The 18,802-nt window shown below is 38.9% G+C and overlaps 1 protein-coding gene across 1 annotated transcript in view; it reads right to left on the bottom strand.

Moving 5' to 3' along the window:
- The window catches only part of efnb2a (ephrin-B2a), a 44,692-nt gene extending 28,132 nt beyond the window's left edge, over positions 1-16,560 (bottom strand). The window contains exons 1-2 of the mRNA XM_088415664.1: positions 15,821-16,560; positions 547-830 (exon numbers count right to left, since the gene is read on the bottom strand). Coding sequence (XP_088271790.1) covers positions 547-830; positions 15,821-15,933 — 397 coding nt within the window. The 5' untranslated portion in view covers positions 15,934-16,560. The remainder of the gene's footprint in view (positions 1-546; positions 831-15,820) is intronic.
- Between the last annotated feature and the right edge of the window lie 2,242 nt (positions 16,561-18,802).

Below are 18,802 nucleotides of genomic sequence, written 5' to 3'. Positions count from 1 at the left end.
TATCTTCAATACACCCCCCCTGCACCACAGATGGTCCAGTCCACCTCCCACATTACAACCCAGGAGGCCTTCACTAAACCCTGTCAAAACTTCCCCGAGGATGTTAGTACATTGCAGGTAATCAGTAAAGCGAGCTGGCCCCCAACATAATGTGAAATATACACAAAAAGAATAAAGTACTTTGGTCAAAGTGACCAAACTATGATAGAAGTCGTGTGTAATTTTTCGCATGCGTCTGAGCTTTAGAGGCATGATGGTAAATGCAGCAAAACACACTCCTCCTTGCTGTCTGTAGCTATAACAGACATGGCAAACTTCTGGGGAGTGCCACCCTTCATGTAATATCATTAACCAGACCTACGATTATATTTAAAACATACTGCTGGTCGTTAAGAACACATCTATTTGCAAGTTTATTAAATTTATAATAATTTAATTGATTCATTTTTAATGAAAAACTGTCTAAATCTTAAACAGTGTCACTTAAAAATTACAAAACATTAAAAGGGGCATTAAAGATCACAGTACTTTATTAATGATACTTACAGATGATGTAATAGTCCTTTCCCCTGAAGAACTCCAAACCCCATAGGTTTGGGCTGAACTCCTGAAACTTGAGGGTGAACTTCACGTCCTGGTCAGGCTTGACACAGTTGAGGAGAGGTGTGTCAGCTTTGGTAATGGTGCAGCTCTCCAGTTGCTCCCTGGGCACCATGTACACCTTGTAATACTCCACTCCTTCACCCACCCCACCGTCCACTCGGGGGCACACAATGTCCAATTTATCCCCAATCTGAGGGTAAAGTACCACACCTTGTCCTGGCACAAATCTGAAATAAGAGAAGTTGGAAAGATCCCACGTTATTACTTATTACCAGACATGTATTGTTGATTTTTGGTTTCAATATATGTGTTGGTTACAATAGATGGATACAAATGAAATCCATCTCAATCAACACCTCTGGGCTTCTGTTAATGTGTGTTAGGCATTTTGTCCTCAGCTAGCCCTCTTGTTTATTTTGAGTTTTTTTTTTTTTTTTTTTTGTAGCTTGATCTGGACTTTGCTGGGTGGAGACTTAACGTTTTCACTCCAGCCAGTCAGGTGTGTGTGTCACTGTGAGCTGCCGCTAAATGACCAAAGGGCTGATGCAGTTTCTCACCAACAAGGGCTTACAAAGCAGAAAACCGGAATCTGCTAAAGGTGGATAGTGTGCACTCAAAATTCAGGTTGAATATTGGGTTGGCTTTTGCCTCCTTTCGAGGCCTTGAAGAAGAGGCTTTGGCGGAAGCACAACACAGAGTTAACCTGCCTGCTGTTGGACAGCCAAACACATAATGTTAGTCTATTAATTTAAGCTTGGTTGATGAATAACACTGCTATGTGTAACTCAATCAAAATGAGGGTCAAACTGCTCTATCATTATAACACCAAGCCAAAGACAAAACTAGGCAAATTAGTCAATTCAATGTCATAGAGAACCTCAAAGACCTTCATAAGTGAAAGAATCACAGAGAAGATCACAAATGCACAACGGTGTCCCCTGAACTAAGCTCCCCAGAAGGGTGAGGCAAAACTTAAAACCCTATTCGGGGAAGAAATAAGAAAACTTGAGAAGGGACCGCAGCCGGGAGGAGCCCCCTTTCAGGCTCAACAAGGAGCAATAGATGCCCAATGCTAAGGCCACATCAGAACTCGGTCCAGTGGAGCCATCACCGCACTAAACACATCCCATGACTGATGTACCAACCCTGAAACGAGCAATTGCTTAAAAAATAAAAAATAAATTCTCAGTATGTGCAACATTTTGACCCTGAATCTGGTATTATTCTTCCTTCCTGAGTCTATAGCATTTTAGTATTTTATTTCAAAATCAGCATTTTATACTTTCCTCACTTATCTCTATATCTTATTTTTATCCCATGCATATATTGTATATACATACTGTATATCACTGTAAATTGCTGTATTTTACAAAGTGTATCTTGCTTGTTTTTGTTTTTTTTGCTTTTCAATGTAGACACCTGGGAGTAACATTCATTGTAGTAATACGGTGACAATAAAGGTGATTCTGGTTCTGATTCTGTAAATCTGTTTTGGATTTTAAACATTTCTACTGAAGTAGCTTTTATTGTAAGGGCATTCCAAATCACTGGCACCCGAATGGAAAATGCTGTGATCTGCGTGCTTTGTTTTAGCTTGGGATCACCAACAAAGTGGCGTCTCGTGAGTAAAGGATTCGAAATGGAATATACGGTAACACGAATTTGTCAAGATAGGAATATGCTAGCCGTGTAGTATTTTATAAATAATGAACAAAACTGATTTGTACTGATTGCAGACTTTTGGAGCTTGCATAAAATAAGGTTGCTGCATCAATCGGAGATAAAATAGGGCAATGTTGCAAAGGTGAAAAAAATGTTGTTTTTATAATGTCGTCATTTGAAATGAAAGATGAGTTGAATGTGATGTCAGAGTCATTTTGAGTAATAAAGTAATCCCTCGTTTTTCGTGGTTAATGGTGACCGGAACTCCCCTGTGACAAAAACCACGAAGTACCCCCCCTGTCAACCCCAGAATTTTCATGCATGTGTGTGCGCGTACCTGACTTTTTGAAATGTGAAAAGTACTTATACTTTACATATTCAATACAAATATTACTGCAGTACACATGTTTACTTAAATCTTAAATTATTAAACCTTACTCAGTACCTGTGCTGTTTTTCCTTCCCGTTCCCATCCCTTTGGCTGCAGTCTCACCCAGAGCCGCGGTTATATTAGTGGCACCTGGAAGTCTAATTAGAGTGAAGCTTGTAGCTGACCAAACATGATAACATGATAATCAGAGTTTACGTTTTAAATTTCATTAATAAAAAAGAAAGCTAGGTAAGAGATTTACAATGCCCTGCTACAACCCTATTCTCCTCTCTCCTTTTACGCCTTGCGATGTGTTTGAATTTCATGAAGGAAACGGGCACGTGATTAGCTATCAGCACGACCATTGACTGACCAATGAGGACAGGAGTCGTAATCTAATCCCACCCCGGAGTTGCCCTCATTGGTTGATGGTCACGCTGGGAGCCATTAACGTGTCTTGTAGGAGTAGCTGTCTCCCTCATTGCCATGACAAACATAGCGTGTACTTCATGAGATGTATTATCTCAACTGTCCCATGTTTCATATAAGAAGCACGGGATGTAAACCGTTGAGCCCGATGGGGAAAAAATCGATTTCCAATGTTGGGTTCACAGCCTGCAACAGAAAAAGCTTGGAATGCTACATTAATGAATTTGTTTACAAATGATAAAAATCATCGATGTCTAACATCAATATATGTTGCTATGTCCTCAAATTTCATTAAGGAGGTGTTTTGTCCAATGTTATAATAGGATTAAACAAACATATCAGAAATGTGTCAATAAATTTCCCATACTGAAAACAAATATGCACCAATTTTATTCAACTGTAGATTGTAAAATAATTTGAAAGTAACTGACGAGAAATCCACGAAAGAAACAATGAAGGCTATGGCAGGACACCACACTAACAAAAGAATGAACAATGAAAGAAAAGCCTCACTGTGTGAGGAAACATTTCAGCAACAGCAACAGTAGTAGGAAGCCTGGGGGGCTTTGTCTGGGAGTGTAATTGAATTTCACTAAATATTTCCCAAAAGTAGAATAATAGCACCATTTTGTCTCAAGTATGCAGAGGCCCCGCAGCATTCCAACAATACACATATTCTCATACACTTTAAAAAATTAGGCTTGAATTGAAAGTTATTTGCTGTGCAGCAAACTAAGCATGTGACCTACAGATGCGGGTTAAACAACTCATATTAAAGTGTTATATAAATAAAGTTGAGTTGCATTTTACAAATGCAATTTAAAAAAAAAAATACATGAATTCAATACAGTTAAAAGAAGTTAATATGTCTTTGAGGACAAGACAGCTATGATGCTGATATTTAATGGCTACAAGTAGGACTGCACGATTATGTCCAAAATATTAATCACGCCTATTTTGGTCATTGTTAAAATATTATTAATCACTATTATTCATCATCTTTGGTCAAACATCTATTTGTTGCACTTTTTGTATACAATCAGAAAACATCATGAATAAAAATTATGGAAAGGATTTATTTACCTTTGAGTGGCGCTTGTTATGCCCTATATTCCCTCGTAAGGGTAGCCTAGGCTAGGCTAGCTTCGTATTTCTTGATTATTTCCAGCTTCATTTCCATATAAATCATCTTACTTGTCTCTTTCACATCACTAGCAATTTTGGTACCCATGGCTAACCCCTTCAAGTTTGAATTAAGCAGTAAAATGCACTATAAATACGGTTTTGTAACCACTCACGATAGAACAAAGCTTTATATTTTCCGCCATTTTGAAACGAGTGAGGCCGACCAATAGCAGACCAGCATAGTAGTGATAGTAGTGATTCATGGCAACAGAAAAAAAGTGTGATTATCTAAAAACAACAGACAAAACAACACAAATACAGCCAACCCCCTAGGGCAGGGCTGTTCAAACTTTTTGCAAAGGGGGCCAGATTTGGTGTGTTAAAAATGTAGGGGGGCCAACTTTGGCGGGCGTTCTTTACATATTACAGCATTTAATTTAAATACATTTCAGCGAGCTGTTCTGTGTTTCACATCTATCTTAAGCATGTGTTTTGGTTCATTTCAAGCGTGTACATCAAAATTGAATTGACATTAAATATCGAGATTGAATATTCACTTAACTTCACTTTTTTTTAACACTTTAACTTTTTTGTAACAGTTGAAAAAAAATTAATTGTACTCTTGGGTGCAAATTACATTAGAAACATGAAAAAATATCTCACTATGGCAGTTTAATATTTATAAAAATTGTAAACACAACAGAGAAAGTAATAGTCATATCAACAAGTGCAACAGCAAGTGGCTCATTTAAAATATGACATTAGCAACAATACATGTTGATTGGATTTTTAAATGGGTAGTATTCTGGAGTGAAAAGTTAAAAAAAAAAAAACGTTTTCAGATGAAAAATAAATGAAAAATGACTGATGAAGTGTGAGGGATGAAGGGATGAGATCTGGCGTGCAGGACAAAAGGCCAGGTGTGGCTCTATGGCAGTAGTATGGATGCGCAAGATGTCTTGTAAGTCGAAGTCCGATAGCCGTGTCCTCACACGGCGGCTCTTATTTAAGTTCATAACCGAGAATGTCTTCTCAAATACGTCAACCCGAACAAGCTTAGCATTTTCTTACCAAATGCTCGAATCTCTCGAACTGGTCCTTATCCAGCTGTCGGTAAACGTTGTAAAATATTGCTGCTGTGAGATTAAACTAGCTTCAAGATGTTTCAGTTTCTCGCTGTGTTCATTACCTGTGATCTTGCCGTATACGTCAGCATGTTTTGTTTGGTAATGTCGCTTCACTTTGAACACTTCAAAAACAGCCACTGTCTCTTTACAAATGAAGCAGACACAGTTGTTCCGTATTTCAGTGAAGAAATAGTCCGATTTCCACTCATCCTTGAACCGTCGGCCCTCGCAGTCAACTTTCCTCCTTTTGTTGATTGTTGCCATTTTAGAAAGTTAGGGGCTCATACAGTCATTTACTCATATACTAATTTGCTGTTCCTGATTTAGCCTATAGATGACAGCAATTAGCACATGCATGTAACAGCGCTGCTGCCCGATGTATTCATTCTCCATGCGGGCCAGACATTATTGATTTTATGACAGAGGCTGCGGCCCGGATGGAAATTGACCACGGATCGCATTTTGCCCCCGGGCCGGACTTTGGACATGCCTGCCCTAGGGTCATGACAGTTGTTTTTATTTTTTTAAGCCAGGGACACAGGGGTCCACTGTGTATATATACTGTACATATACACATATATGTGTTTATATATATATATATATATATATATATATATATATATATATATATATATATATATATATATATATATATATATATATATATATATATATACGTACACACATATATGTATGTATATATATATATATGTATGTATATATATATATATATATATATATATATATATATATATATATATATATATATATATATATATATACGTACACACATATATGTATATATACAGTGATCCCTCATTTTTCGCGGTTGATTGAGACCAGAACCCCCCCACCCCCGCGATAAGTGAAAACCCCAATATAGCACCCCTAACCCCCCCACACACACATTTTTTTTTGTTTTGTAAAAATGAAAAGTCTTCATTCTATGCATATATTTAAGACAAATATTACGCAGTACTGTACACATATTTACTTAAATCTTAAATGATTAAACCTTAAACACTAACTGAACTGTAGGTACCACTTGAACTCTCGCGAGCAGCTGCCCGAACATCGAATTAAAGTGAAGCCTCTTATATCATAACAATACACTTGAAATTTCAATTTACTACAAAAGAAATCTAGGTAAAAGTCAGTTTTCCAAAGCTGCGCATTTCTCTGTTGCTCTCTATGTAGGCAGACAGACCGGGTGTGGGCGTTTGCTCTCGGCACACCTACGAGTCACGTGATCGGCTCCCAGAGACCAGGCTCTCAATCAATGTGCTTACTAGCACATTTGTAACGTGCGAGTGTGTGCTAAGGTGAGCGCACACAGGCGGTTCCAGGAGAGCTGAAAGCAAGTTTTTGTATCCTCTTGCCTTTTGTAATAAATTGGAATTTAAAGCGTAAACTCTGCGTTTTAATCATGTTCGTTGAGCTTCTTGTTACTCGCTCTCTTCGGACGTCCGAGGAGGTGGTAAACGTATAGGCACGTGACTAGACACGGAAAAGAGAGGGCAAACCAGTACATTTACTGTATAAGGTTTAATCATTTAAGATTAAAGTAAATATGTGTACTGCAGTAGTCGTTCGACTTCCAAGGAGTGCCAGTGACAAGTGCATTTATAGATAACTTGCCTATCTGGCACGTCTCTCCGCAATATGATTTTTGTTTTCTCCCCCCCAAACAATCCGCGATGCACTAAGGGCGCGATAGGCAAAGCGTGAAGTAGCGAGGGATCACTATATATATATATATATATATATATATATATATATATATATATATATATATATATATATAACATCACATATTTACGCAGAAAATAGTATACATTTTTCTGTTTTGTTTTTTCCCTTTTTTTTATTACCGGGCCGCGTGGGCTGCACCCGAAATAATGTTTTGGAGATGATTTAGTTTAATGGAGTTCGCGTGACTGGGCGCGAAGGCACGTCGGGCGACGCGATGGAAGCGAATGGAGCAACGCAAATGGCCGCGCGCGGTCACGAGAAGCGAAAATTCGCCTTTTGCGTGAAGTAATTTTTTATTTACTTTTTCCGCGTTTTGAGTCGCCACAGCCAAACAACTTCGAGGAACATTCAACGGCTCACGCAGGGAGCAGGAATGAATCATGGCGGCCGCTTTGCGGTCACCGGGAGTGATTCAACACGGCCAGCTGAGCTTTCAATACGAAACAGGGCCAAGCAAGAGCCCTCACCTGGCTTGTCGAAAGGCGGAAGCGAGAACTTGGGACAACTGGTATGTGCAGTGTTTGCTTCACTTAACAGCTGTTGAACCGTAGTTACTGTGCTAAGCTAACGACAGCGCAGCATTGTCAGCACAGTATTTAGCACGGTCTCGGCCACTTGATTGCGACATTGAAAGTTTTATTTTTTGCAGGCGAGTATTGCCGCAAAAAATAAAGGTGCTGTCGGTGAAAGTATTGGCTCTGTCACATCCCAGAAAAGTGAAAGGTGTTGACCGGGCCGCGGTGATCAAAAGGTTGGGGACCACTGTCTTATATTCATCAGACTGAACATTTATACAAAAATAGATGGATATTTTCAACATAATACCGACCTTCAGTTAGAGCAGTGGTCCCCAACCCCTGGTCCGCGGACCGGTACCGGTGCATGGATCAACTGGTACCGGCCACGTGGACTGCACCCGATGATTTAATTCCAGTTCATACGTTTGTGCTTGAGCTCTGTTTTTTTGGCGCCGCCTCTGGCCGCTGTTGATATTACATACAAGGATGATGTAAGGCGTTGACTGGTCCGTGGTGATCAAAGGTTTGGGGAACACTGGGTTAGAGATACACGGAAAGGTATTGCATTTGACTTGTTTTTTTATTGAGGTCTTTTGGCATACAGACACAATCATAAACTAGGTGAAACATGAATCCTGCACAAATTTGGGTATTTATGGTAAAATGAACTTGAGCCGCCTTGCGAGGAAAAGGCTCCTGTGTGGAGCACGTTTCGCTGGCGCTACGTTCACGGACTGCTCACAATGTGGAAAATCTGAAACACACTTCACTTTACGCGCAACAAATATATAATTTACGTAAATAGACACAAGAAAATATGAAGAGTTTGGAAACATGAGATTTATGTTGTTTTACAATTGTTTTGGCATTGTTGCTAAAGTGTTGGTGCGTCTTTTAGATTATAACATATACCAGTGGTTCTCTAATGGTCTAATGGGTACTTCTGGGAGCAGTGTTGGGTAAGTTATTTCAAAACTGTAATGCATTATTTATTACACATTGCTGTCATTTCAAAGTAATTAGTCACATTACAACATTACTGTATTTGAAATGTAATGCATTTGGGGTGCATCTTATTCGCAGGCGCGTCTTATATTTGGGGAATTACGGCAAATCTTGTCCTTTTATGGGACTGCTACAAAAGCCACACACACGCTCGCACACAGTGTGGCAACAAAGACCTCATGCAGGAGACTCGCGGCAAGGCACATTCAATTCATAACTGTCCACAAGCACACAATTGAATTGAAGGGAATGGGGATAAATCAGACTAGTGTTCAATAATAAATACACATACTGTAGTATCAAATCCACACCTCTTTATCACTCACCTATTATCTTTTACTTGCAAATGAACACAAACTGACTGCATATTCTTTTCTCCATGCCCCTCTTAAGACCACCCATCATCTTTAAATTTGCTTCTGGCGATCATATGTGCACAAGTACACATGTGCATGGCTTCAACATATACAGGAAAGACTAATACAGTCATGCACAACAGCTAAGTAGGCCGAGTGGATATGTTTTCTGCCCCTGAGGACACACTCAGTAGCAAAGTAGTGATGGACACACGGGGACAAAGAGAGGCAGGATGTTGACAGAAAAAAAATGGAAACAATGAAAATTTTCCGACAGCTTTATTATTATATTAGACCAAGAGTTTCTTGGTGAAATGAGATAAAAGGAGATGTGAACCCGGTACATTCTGCCATTCTGGTTAATATTGCATTTTGGAATAGAAATTAAGCAGCAAAATCTCCTCATTTTTATTCATCTCTTGGGGCAGCCATTTTTCGTCTTGCTGTTGACTGAAAACGACATCACAGCTGCTCTGAGCTTAGGTAACAACCAATCACATCTCAGCTTGCAAATGCACTAGGATTGAAGTAAGAAAACAGGTCAGCCATGATTGGTTGTTTTAGTGAGCCCTGAATAATTGTGATGTCACAGAAAACAATATTATTGGTGATGTCTAGGTAAGATGCAATAGCAGACTAGCATTGTAGTGACGCGTTGCAGTGGAGGCAGTTTGACGCCAACAGAAAATAAGAACAATTACCTAAAAACTCCTCAAGAGGGAGGCAAAACAACAAACAACCACCCCACAGGTAATGACAGTTCTTGATGTTAATCGTAAAGCGGGATAAATGCCTTAAAGAGGGGACGAAATAACTTCTCTACTTAAACATGTCGGTCAGTGTGCATAATTGCCAGGTGCACGGCGCTCATACATCACTCCTCATGTCATTGCTTACGTCACTACAATGCTGGTCTGCTATTGGTCAGCGTCATGACTCCCAAAGTTACCGGTCCACCATTGGTCGGCGTTACTAAGATGCTGGTCTACTATTGGTCAGTGTAATGGCGTCAAGATGGCAACACGCTAAAGATTTGAACTCGTATGAGTGCTTACAATATCATATTTATTGTGCATTTTAGTGCTTAATTCAAACTCTAATTTGTTCGCCATACATCTGAAGATTGATAGTTATGTACTAGGGAGAACAAGATGATTAGTATGGAAATGAAGCAGGAGATAATCAATAAATACAAAGAAGAAGGCTAGCCTATGCTACTGTTGCTAGGAACCCTAACAAGCTTGTCATGTGACTCAAAGGTAAATAAATCTTTAGTATCGTATTTATTTATGGTCCTTTTCAATTGTATACATGTATATTATACAGTATAAAAGTAGCACTTACCATACTATTTTGTCACCAACTTTTAACATGTGCCTTATTTTTCCGACAATAAGCCGCACCGGTATATAAGCCGCAGCAGCAAAAATTGAGCAAAAAAAACCCATTGTTTGCCACAGATAAGCCACACTGGACTATAAGCTGCTGGCCATAACATCAGATATTTATGCAAAAAGGTGGTTATAAAAGTTTTAATTTGTTTTTTTTACATTTTTTTTGATTGTCTACCAACTGCAACAGCCTCTCTTTAACAGACTGAACTTGCCTGTATGTTTAGTCCAAACATTATATTTATAGAAAATGGGTGGATCGATATTACCTACATATCACCAACAGAATACTGCAGAGTTAAATAGGAGTTCGAAGTTCAAACCAACACTTTGATAGCATTCTGTCTCCCATTGTTTAATTGATAAATTAATTGAGTGAACATTGCACACACTGCACATGAATAATATACACATCATATACATCATAATATTAAAAAATACAATCATATACAGTATACTGTATCCAGTATATCAAATTTACACGTCACAAACTTTTATACAAGATCTTATTCAATTTAGACATTTAAAAAATATATTTTTAATGGTATATTTTAAAACTCTTTTTGAGCCCAGCTATTGATTTACATATTTTCAGTTCTATATTCTGTCTCCCATTGTTTAATTGATAAATTAATTGAGTGAACATTGCACACACTGCACATAAATAATATATACATCATATACATCATAATATTATAAATACAATCATATACAGTATACTGTATCCAGTATATCAAATTTACACGTCACAAACTTTTATGCAAGATCTTATTCAATTTAGACATTTAAAAAATATATTTTTAATAGTATATTTTAAAACTCTTTTTGAGCCCAGCTATTGATTCAAATCTTTTCAGTTCTATTTCATAGTTGTTCCATAAACTGACTCCTTGAGCTGATGCACACATTTGCTTGACTGGTGGAAAAAAACAGCAGATAAACCGCACTGGACTCAAATCCGAAAAATACGGTATATACAATGTTGATGTTTTTACGATTGCGCCTAACGATCCCAACTGCTGAACGGATTCATTTTGTATAGCAGGGGTCCACTGTATCACACACATATTGATAAGGTTGCCAATCTTCTGACAAGATTACTTACATGTATTACTTACATGTATGTATTGTTTCAAACCAGAGCTCGAGCATCAGTACCAATTGGGGCTATATTTGTGTTTGACAAGCCCTGCTAGTTTGGGTTAACATATGAGTGACACTGGAGACATGAAAGAAGAGTATTTGCTTAGGTGCCATCTGTTTGCCTAACAACATTTTGTCCTTTGTGTCTAGTGTATGTGTGAGATGCTTGTGTGTGTGTGTGTGTGTGTGTGTGTGTGTGTGTGGGGGGGGGGGGGGGGGGGTTATTTTATCAACTGTTTAAATTTAAACCAATGGTTTATTGTGTTACAAAAACCAACAGCAGTTACAAAAAACAGTAATCCCTTTCTGACGCTCCCTTCCATTCTCTTCCTATGGTCTTAATTTTTGGTGTCAAATTCTAGTATTATGTTACCATGTATAAAACGCACCAACTCTTTGGCAAAACAGAATTGATCTCATCTTTTGTAAACTCCTCATATTTTCTTGTGTACATATCCATAAGTTATTTGTTTGCATCAAGTGTTACAGATTTTCCACATTGTGAGCGGTCAGTGAATGCCTTGCCAGTGTAACTTGGATTGCGCTTGAAGCAGTTCTTATCCCTTGTCACCTCGAGTTAATTTAACTGAAAATACCCAAAGTTGCGCAGCATCCATGTTTCACCAAGTTTATGATTGTGTGTGTATATGCCAAGAGATCACAATTAATAAAAGAGTGTTCTTTAACCGGGGCCCTCACCTCTATACCTTGCCACTCTTAATTGAATCAACTGGGGACATAACTTTTACATGACCCTCTCTGTTTTAGTAATATTCTTGTGTTTGAACAAGGTTGGACTCGGAAGGTGGTTCAGTCAGCTCGTTTCTTTTATTGACAATAATGCCATAACAACATGAGCTCCTGTTAGCCCCAACTCAACCACAGGCGAAGCGATAATAATTAAGGTAATTATTGTAAGTAAGAATACGGCCGATATATCAATGCACATCTGTGCGTCAAAACTCAGTTTATGTGGCTGACAGCTCAATCTGCCTCCGAAAAAAAAATAATCATCTAATTTTCAAGTTACAGTTCATAGGATGCAACCATAGTTTTGGCCTTCATTTTTTGAAAAAAGAAAAGTGCGTCTTATATTGGGGAAATTACGGTTTTTAGCAATGATCAAGATAATTGCAACACAAGGTTTCATTAAGGCGATGGACAGAGAGGGCAATCCAAGGTATAGCGAAGGTTAATCCACCCTCAATTATTTGCAGCGCAGCGGCTTTTGCCCTCCGTTGGCTGAAAAGACAGAGGTCTTTATGCTGACTATCAGCCTATCCCCTCTTGTCCTCTCTGGCTCTGTCTGCACTCCCTGCACCTTTCATCCCGTAATCCAGCCCTACGGGATCTGAGCAGCCCGAGACATAATTACCCTCCTCTTCCCAAGGGGCCTCAGTGCTTTCTTGTCCTGCTTTGTTTCGTTTTATTCACATTTATGTTCATATGTGATCCTGCTGATCATCATAAAACAGTCATCAAACCCTGCACTGTTTCATAAATTTGACCTAATCCCCCACAAATACGCATCACGAGCTAGCTACGTTAAAATATCAGATTCTTCTACCTATCATTTCGGGGGATACATTTTGGCACTTTGGCGTCATCATGACAACCTTTCGAACCGAGGCCCTCGTCATTCATTCACGATGGGCCTGCATCTCTAAGGAGAAGGCTGACCCCCAGAACAACAAAGAACCCCGGAGGTGCCCCCGTCACTGCTCTGTCACAAAGCGCCTTTGGGCTTATACGTAATCTCTAAATGAACTGCAGAGGAGAAGAGGGAGCACTCTTTTTACATAAACCATGTAAAGCAGGCCTCCCTTTTGTTTCTCCCTCCCAACTACAAAATGGATTAGAAGGAGGCATGTGTATGTGCGCGTGTGTGTGTTAGAAAGACTGTGGTGAGGAAAATGTGAGTTTGGGTGTTTCCTTTTTTCTTGGGAGGCTCATGTATAAGGGCAGTACATATAACAATAGGGTTTAATTGACATAGCTGTGGGCCTTGTGGTTAGATTTTTTTTTTCCCCACAGACGCACACATGTAGCATGTATGCAAAAAGCGATAGAGCCAGCCGTGAGTTTTCTTTATCCACTGCCCCCACCTACACACAAAGCCATTAGACTAGCCTAGAGTCTTCACATTTCAAACGTTTATTCTTCTTGAATAGTCAAACAGGCAGACTAAGATCAACTCAATGAGATACATAGCATATATAGTCTGCGGGGCATTTTGCTGACCTGCTTGACAGAGCTAGTCATAAAGCTTGTGAATTTTCCATAGGCTTCCTTTCAAGTTTAATAAGAAAATCAAGTTTGACTTTTTCTCATGTTTTGCTATCATTCCGCGCCATTTGAAAAAGTGCTTGCAAGAATGATTATGCATGTTTTTTTTTGTTTTGTTTTATTGTTGTTATTTTTAAAAAAGGGTATAATGTTAGTTTTTGAATAATAGCTTAAGTTATATTTTCCTCCGGGCATTGTTAAGTGTTTTTATTGTTAATTGTTTTTATTGCAACAAATTAATTTAAGTAAAGCTCAGTAATTCTTTGTCTATCATTACCATAGGTAATGATAGGTACATAGGTACCTTAGGTCTATTAGGATTTATCCCAACACATAGTTCAATAAATGATATCATAGCCGAGAAATACACACAGGACAAAAAAAAGCGCAAACGCTAATTCCCGATGGAATGTTGCTGCATTTGTCTCAGTTAGGGGAGTCAGCTATTATTACAAGGTCAAACAAGCTTCACATTTTTAAAATCAAGGTTGACAAGTCACTATTTTAATGCTGCCTATATTAAAAACAGATTTATGATCATTTCCATCCACCCATTTTCTATATTGCTTCTCATGTGAGGGGTCACAAGGAAGCTAGTCACAAATTTTGTATTAAAAGCAGCAAATAAAACCTTAAAAAACCTGTTATGGATAAGCATTTGAGTGAAAGGTGCCAGCTCCGTTGAAGAGTCCGTTGCTGGTCATTCTCTGTATCTAGGGAGGTGTTGGCGTTTAGCAGTGGCAGTAGAGAATATAGTGGCCGAGTGTGCTGAGCCCAAAGATCAGCTCCATACACGTAAGACTCAAAATACATCAGTCTGTATAGAATTATATATATATCAAAATAATTTACAGTCCATTGGCTTTCATATAGTCACTAAAAACAGATGTCAACTAACGGTCAAATGCTCTCATTGGATATTTAAACAGTCTGAATTGATCTAGCACCCGTGCTTCACAAAAATGACCAACCACAGTAGACTGACAGAAACAAAAGCATAATTTTTGAGACTGAAAATTAATTCTGGTGGATCATTTTCCTTTACTTGAATTATATGAATTTTTCAAAGCGATCATCGTTAACTTGTAAATTGGGGCTCACTAAGCTGTAGGACACAATAGATTTGTTATCTTAAAAAGAACTGCACCTTCGCCCAATAAATTGTAGTAGTAGTCTACACAAGGTACGTAGTAAAAAGATAAAAATGTAAGCTGCTAATGGCTCGTCTTTCGTCCATATACAGAATTGCAATTAGCCTGCTCCAGAAGTTTATTTTAAATTCTCAATGAAATGGTTTTCTCCCTCTCTCTTGCACACGGTGAAGGACACAGAACGTTTGGTTTTCAAGGTAGAATCCTGGTGCCCTAACCAAAACAGTCGAGAAATAGGCGCAAGGTTTATTTAAACGTATTTTGTTTGTTTCGGTGCCTCCCGCATTGGATTAATCTAGAAAGAAAAACAACATTTTATTTGGCCAAAATGTAAATTAATTGAACGCTCTCAAATGAAGTTCCACGCAGTGTGTTAACAATGCAAGCACTGATGCAGTTGTTTGGAATGATGTTTTCAACCACAACCCGGGTCGGACAAAAATTGATAAACACTTGATTAATTAAAGAAATCCAACCACAGACAACAAACAGCTAAGCGTGTGTATTGTTTCAGGTGCTTTGTATGCCGCACTGGGGGTACATAACGCACGGCTGGCTATTCGGCTAACAAACCATAGAATATAGGAGAACTAAAGCCAATTGTGTGCGTAAAATGATTTTACTGAAAAGGTGGCTACGTTAAGTTCCTTCGTTATATGCCATCGCATAAGTGACAAAACTGCGATGGGAATACAATGGAAATAGTACGTAGTCCGAAATGACATGCGCCATTGTTGGACCGGGTGAGATATTGGAATATTGATATATTTATGTTAGCCCATATGAGCAACACTATACTATATACTATATACTACAGTATTATATAGCGCACCCACTGCTGGCGTCTGTTCGACGTGTGTCTGCTTGTGTATACTGTACTGCGTGCGTGCGTGCGTACTTACTTGGTATTTGTTGTGTTCCAATAAATTGACTCCAAGATGAGCGCCCGACACGTGTGTACTTTAAAGACAAGAAAGAGAACTCCAAAATAATATCTCCACATCGGGTCCCCCATGATTTGACTGTTTGCTGTGCTTCCAGGCGGGTGCACGATTTCGGTCCAAATAAATATAATTGTCCCCGAAAATTCGAACGACAATCTCTGCAGTATCCCGATCCAAAGCGGACCACAGACCCCCAAGCGGTCTACAGCATCGTTAGAAGGGAAACCTGCACCACAAAGCAAAGACGCATAGTTTTTTTTTTTTTTTTTCCACAGGAGCTGCGTATTCTCCCTTGCTCAGAGCGCGCACTTGAAGACGTCGCTTACATTCCTCGGAGTGAACGTGTTGTTGGTAGAAGGAAAAAATACAAATCCCTTTTGTCAGATTTCAGTAATTGGCATCAAATCCAAACCAGTTGCAGAGAGCCAAGACGAGTGGTGAAATGAAATGATATTCCTCTTTTCAGATGACGATAAGCAACAAATTGTAGCTTGCAGCAGCCGAGAGGGGGGGAATCGGATGAAACGATGATGGTCAAAAACGAATACAATGGTTAAAACCGAGAATGAAATAAATGAAACGAGCTTGTATAAAAGTTCTCATAATATAGGTCCAAAAAAAGAGCTGCGGCGGCCAAATGTGTGCATATCCGCTCCAAAAGATCGTGGACGTGAGAGTCACGCTCTGCTCCTGGTTGAGCTCCCAGACTTGGCTAGAAAGTAACTGGGAGAGACGGCGAATGGATATATTAGGTGGAGTCCATTTAATCAAGACCCCGCCCATAAGCGCAGCTGATTGGTCCCTGGGCGGGGAAGTCGACAGAAGTCGACTGTCAGTGAAGCGCGACGACCAGTTCACTGTGGGTTTTGCGGCGTGTGTGTGTGTGTGTGTGTGTGTGTGTGTGTGGAGGGGGGGGCACTTTTTCAAATCGCCTATGTCAAATGTGTCGTTTTCAAGATTAAGATGAACAACGTGTATCAGTTAGCCACGCACGCGCAGAAACTGTCCAATGACGTCACAACAAAGGCTAGCCTTTCCGCAATCATACAAAGATATACCGCAGTTATTTATTTTATTTATTTATTTTAAACTGTTGAATTCCGCTCTGGTCTCGTAATCTGGGCCACGGGCGAGCATTTAATCATGATTGGGATTGTGTAGCACAAGCACGCAAAGTGCCTCCCATGACTTCGATTGAGGAAAAGGAGAGAAGAAAAAAATGCAATTGAAGGCGAGGTGAGGTTTTTTTTGTTTTTTTTTAAGGCAAGAGCACCCACTAGCGGAAATGCCGCACTGAATGAAAGCAGCTGAAATGTGATGCAGGAGTTCTCAAATTTTGGGAGTCCGGTAACCTTTTAAGAAAGCATTTTTTTTCCAAGAACCCCCATTACAAATGTTTGCGGAAACAAAACAAAAATGATCATTGAAGCCATACATAAGTGCCCTTTTTATTCCTCAACACATTCGATTTGATATCAAGTATATTTGTTATTTTTCAGCTATACCTAAGTTAAAAAATAAAATTTGCAAATTGCACGCCTCCTGATAACAAACCGGGTCAGTTTCCCCCAAACAGGCTGCTACCAATTATTTAGTTAAAAAACAGCATTATAAAATTAAGTGCCGCTTTTGCTTTGCTATTGATTCACTGCCTCGTTAGCAAGCAATTGGAGACACAAAACGGATTTTGACAAATTTCAAAATTATTACATTTAAAAAAATATATTAAACTAGGTTAATTGATTGCTTTATTGAAGAGTTGTGAATTCTTTCACAATTTAATATCAGAATGAAAGAATTATAATAAAAATTATTTCACAGACCCCCTGTAGTCAGGCCACAGACCCATGGACAGATGTTTAATTTAGGTATGTACAGTATATAAAGCCTTACGTCACATGTGTCAAACTCCAGGCCAGGCGCCATATCCTGCCGGCCACATCTTTTTATAAGCCCTGCGAAATACTGATTTGACTTCAAGTGTCTGGCTAAAATGGCAAACTTGCAAGTTGTCTTCAACTTTTAAAAACTTTGAAGGAAAAAAAAAACATTTTTTTCCAATCGCTCTTCAACCCTCTTTACCAACCTTTGATCTCAAAACTTTGATAAGTGTCTGACAAACACTTCAAATTTACTTGACCTTATAGTCATTCCGGCCCCTGACAGAAACCACTATTACAATGTGGCCCATGATAAAAAATATTTGGTCACCCCTGTTTTACATTATTGGTTAAAAACAAAAAACAAAAAAACACTATATTTGTTGAACAAAAGTTGTTGGTGGGACAACAGCTCTAGTTACCCACATGCTTTACCTATTTTTTTTTCTTTAAACAAGCATTGTCTTTCATATAGACTAAAAATTATAATTACAGCCCAAGCAAAAACTGAATTTTAGCCAATTAGTCCTTCCCCCTCACTTCTTCCCCAAATCTTTATTGAGGGTGCTCCACTAGAGCTCAGCTCAGCAAACAAGCGTGTGAAGTTCTGGCACCTTTTTCAACAACTTAATTTGATCAATGATGTCAAAAGGCAGCCGCTGTGGATTGGGTTTGTCTGCCCAGCCAATAATCTAATTGACACAACACCAGGGATATCATTTAGCAGTAGGCGACAAAGCCTCTTGAGTTCTGGCATCAAAAAAACCAAACAAACCAAAAAGAAAAAACACACACACACAATTGTGGAGCCGTAGTTTGATTAAAAATATGTTTATTGCATCTGGTTGCATAACCAACCCGTGAAATGGGCTGAATTGAACTCACAGAGGAATTTAAGGGAAAGAGCATCAATTTCAAATTAGTAGGAACATCGACTTTTTGATTTGTCTCTTGAACTCAAGTAACCAATAGTATGAACGTATTAGTATTAAAAAAATCTTTCAAGAGACCATTGTATGGAAGCCTATTTCCGCCGGTAAAAAAAAAAAAAAAGTCGAAA

Source organism: Hippichthys cyanospilos, chromosome 5 (genome assembly GCF_059441005.1).
Source record: "Hippichthys cyanospilos isolate Australia breed blue-spotted pipefish chromosome 5, RoL_Hcya_1.0, whole genome shotgun sequence".
Classification (NCBI taxonomy): domain Eukaryota; kingdom Metazoa; phylum Chordata; class Actinopteri; order Syngnathiformes; family Syngnathidae; genus Hippichthys; species Hippichthys cyanospilos.
This window is presented reverse-complemented; position numbering and strand designations above follow the sequence as displayed.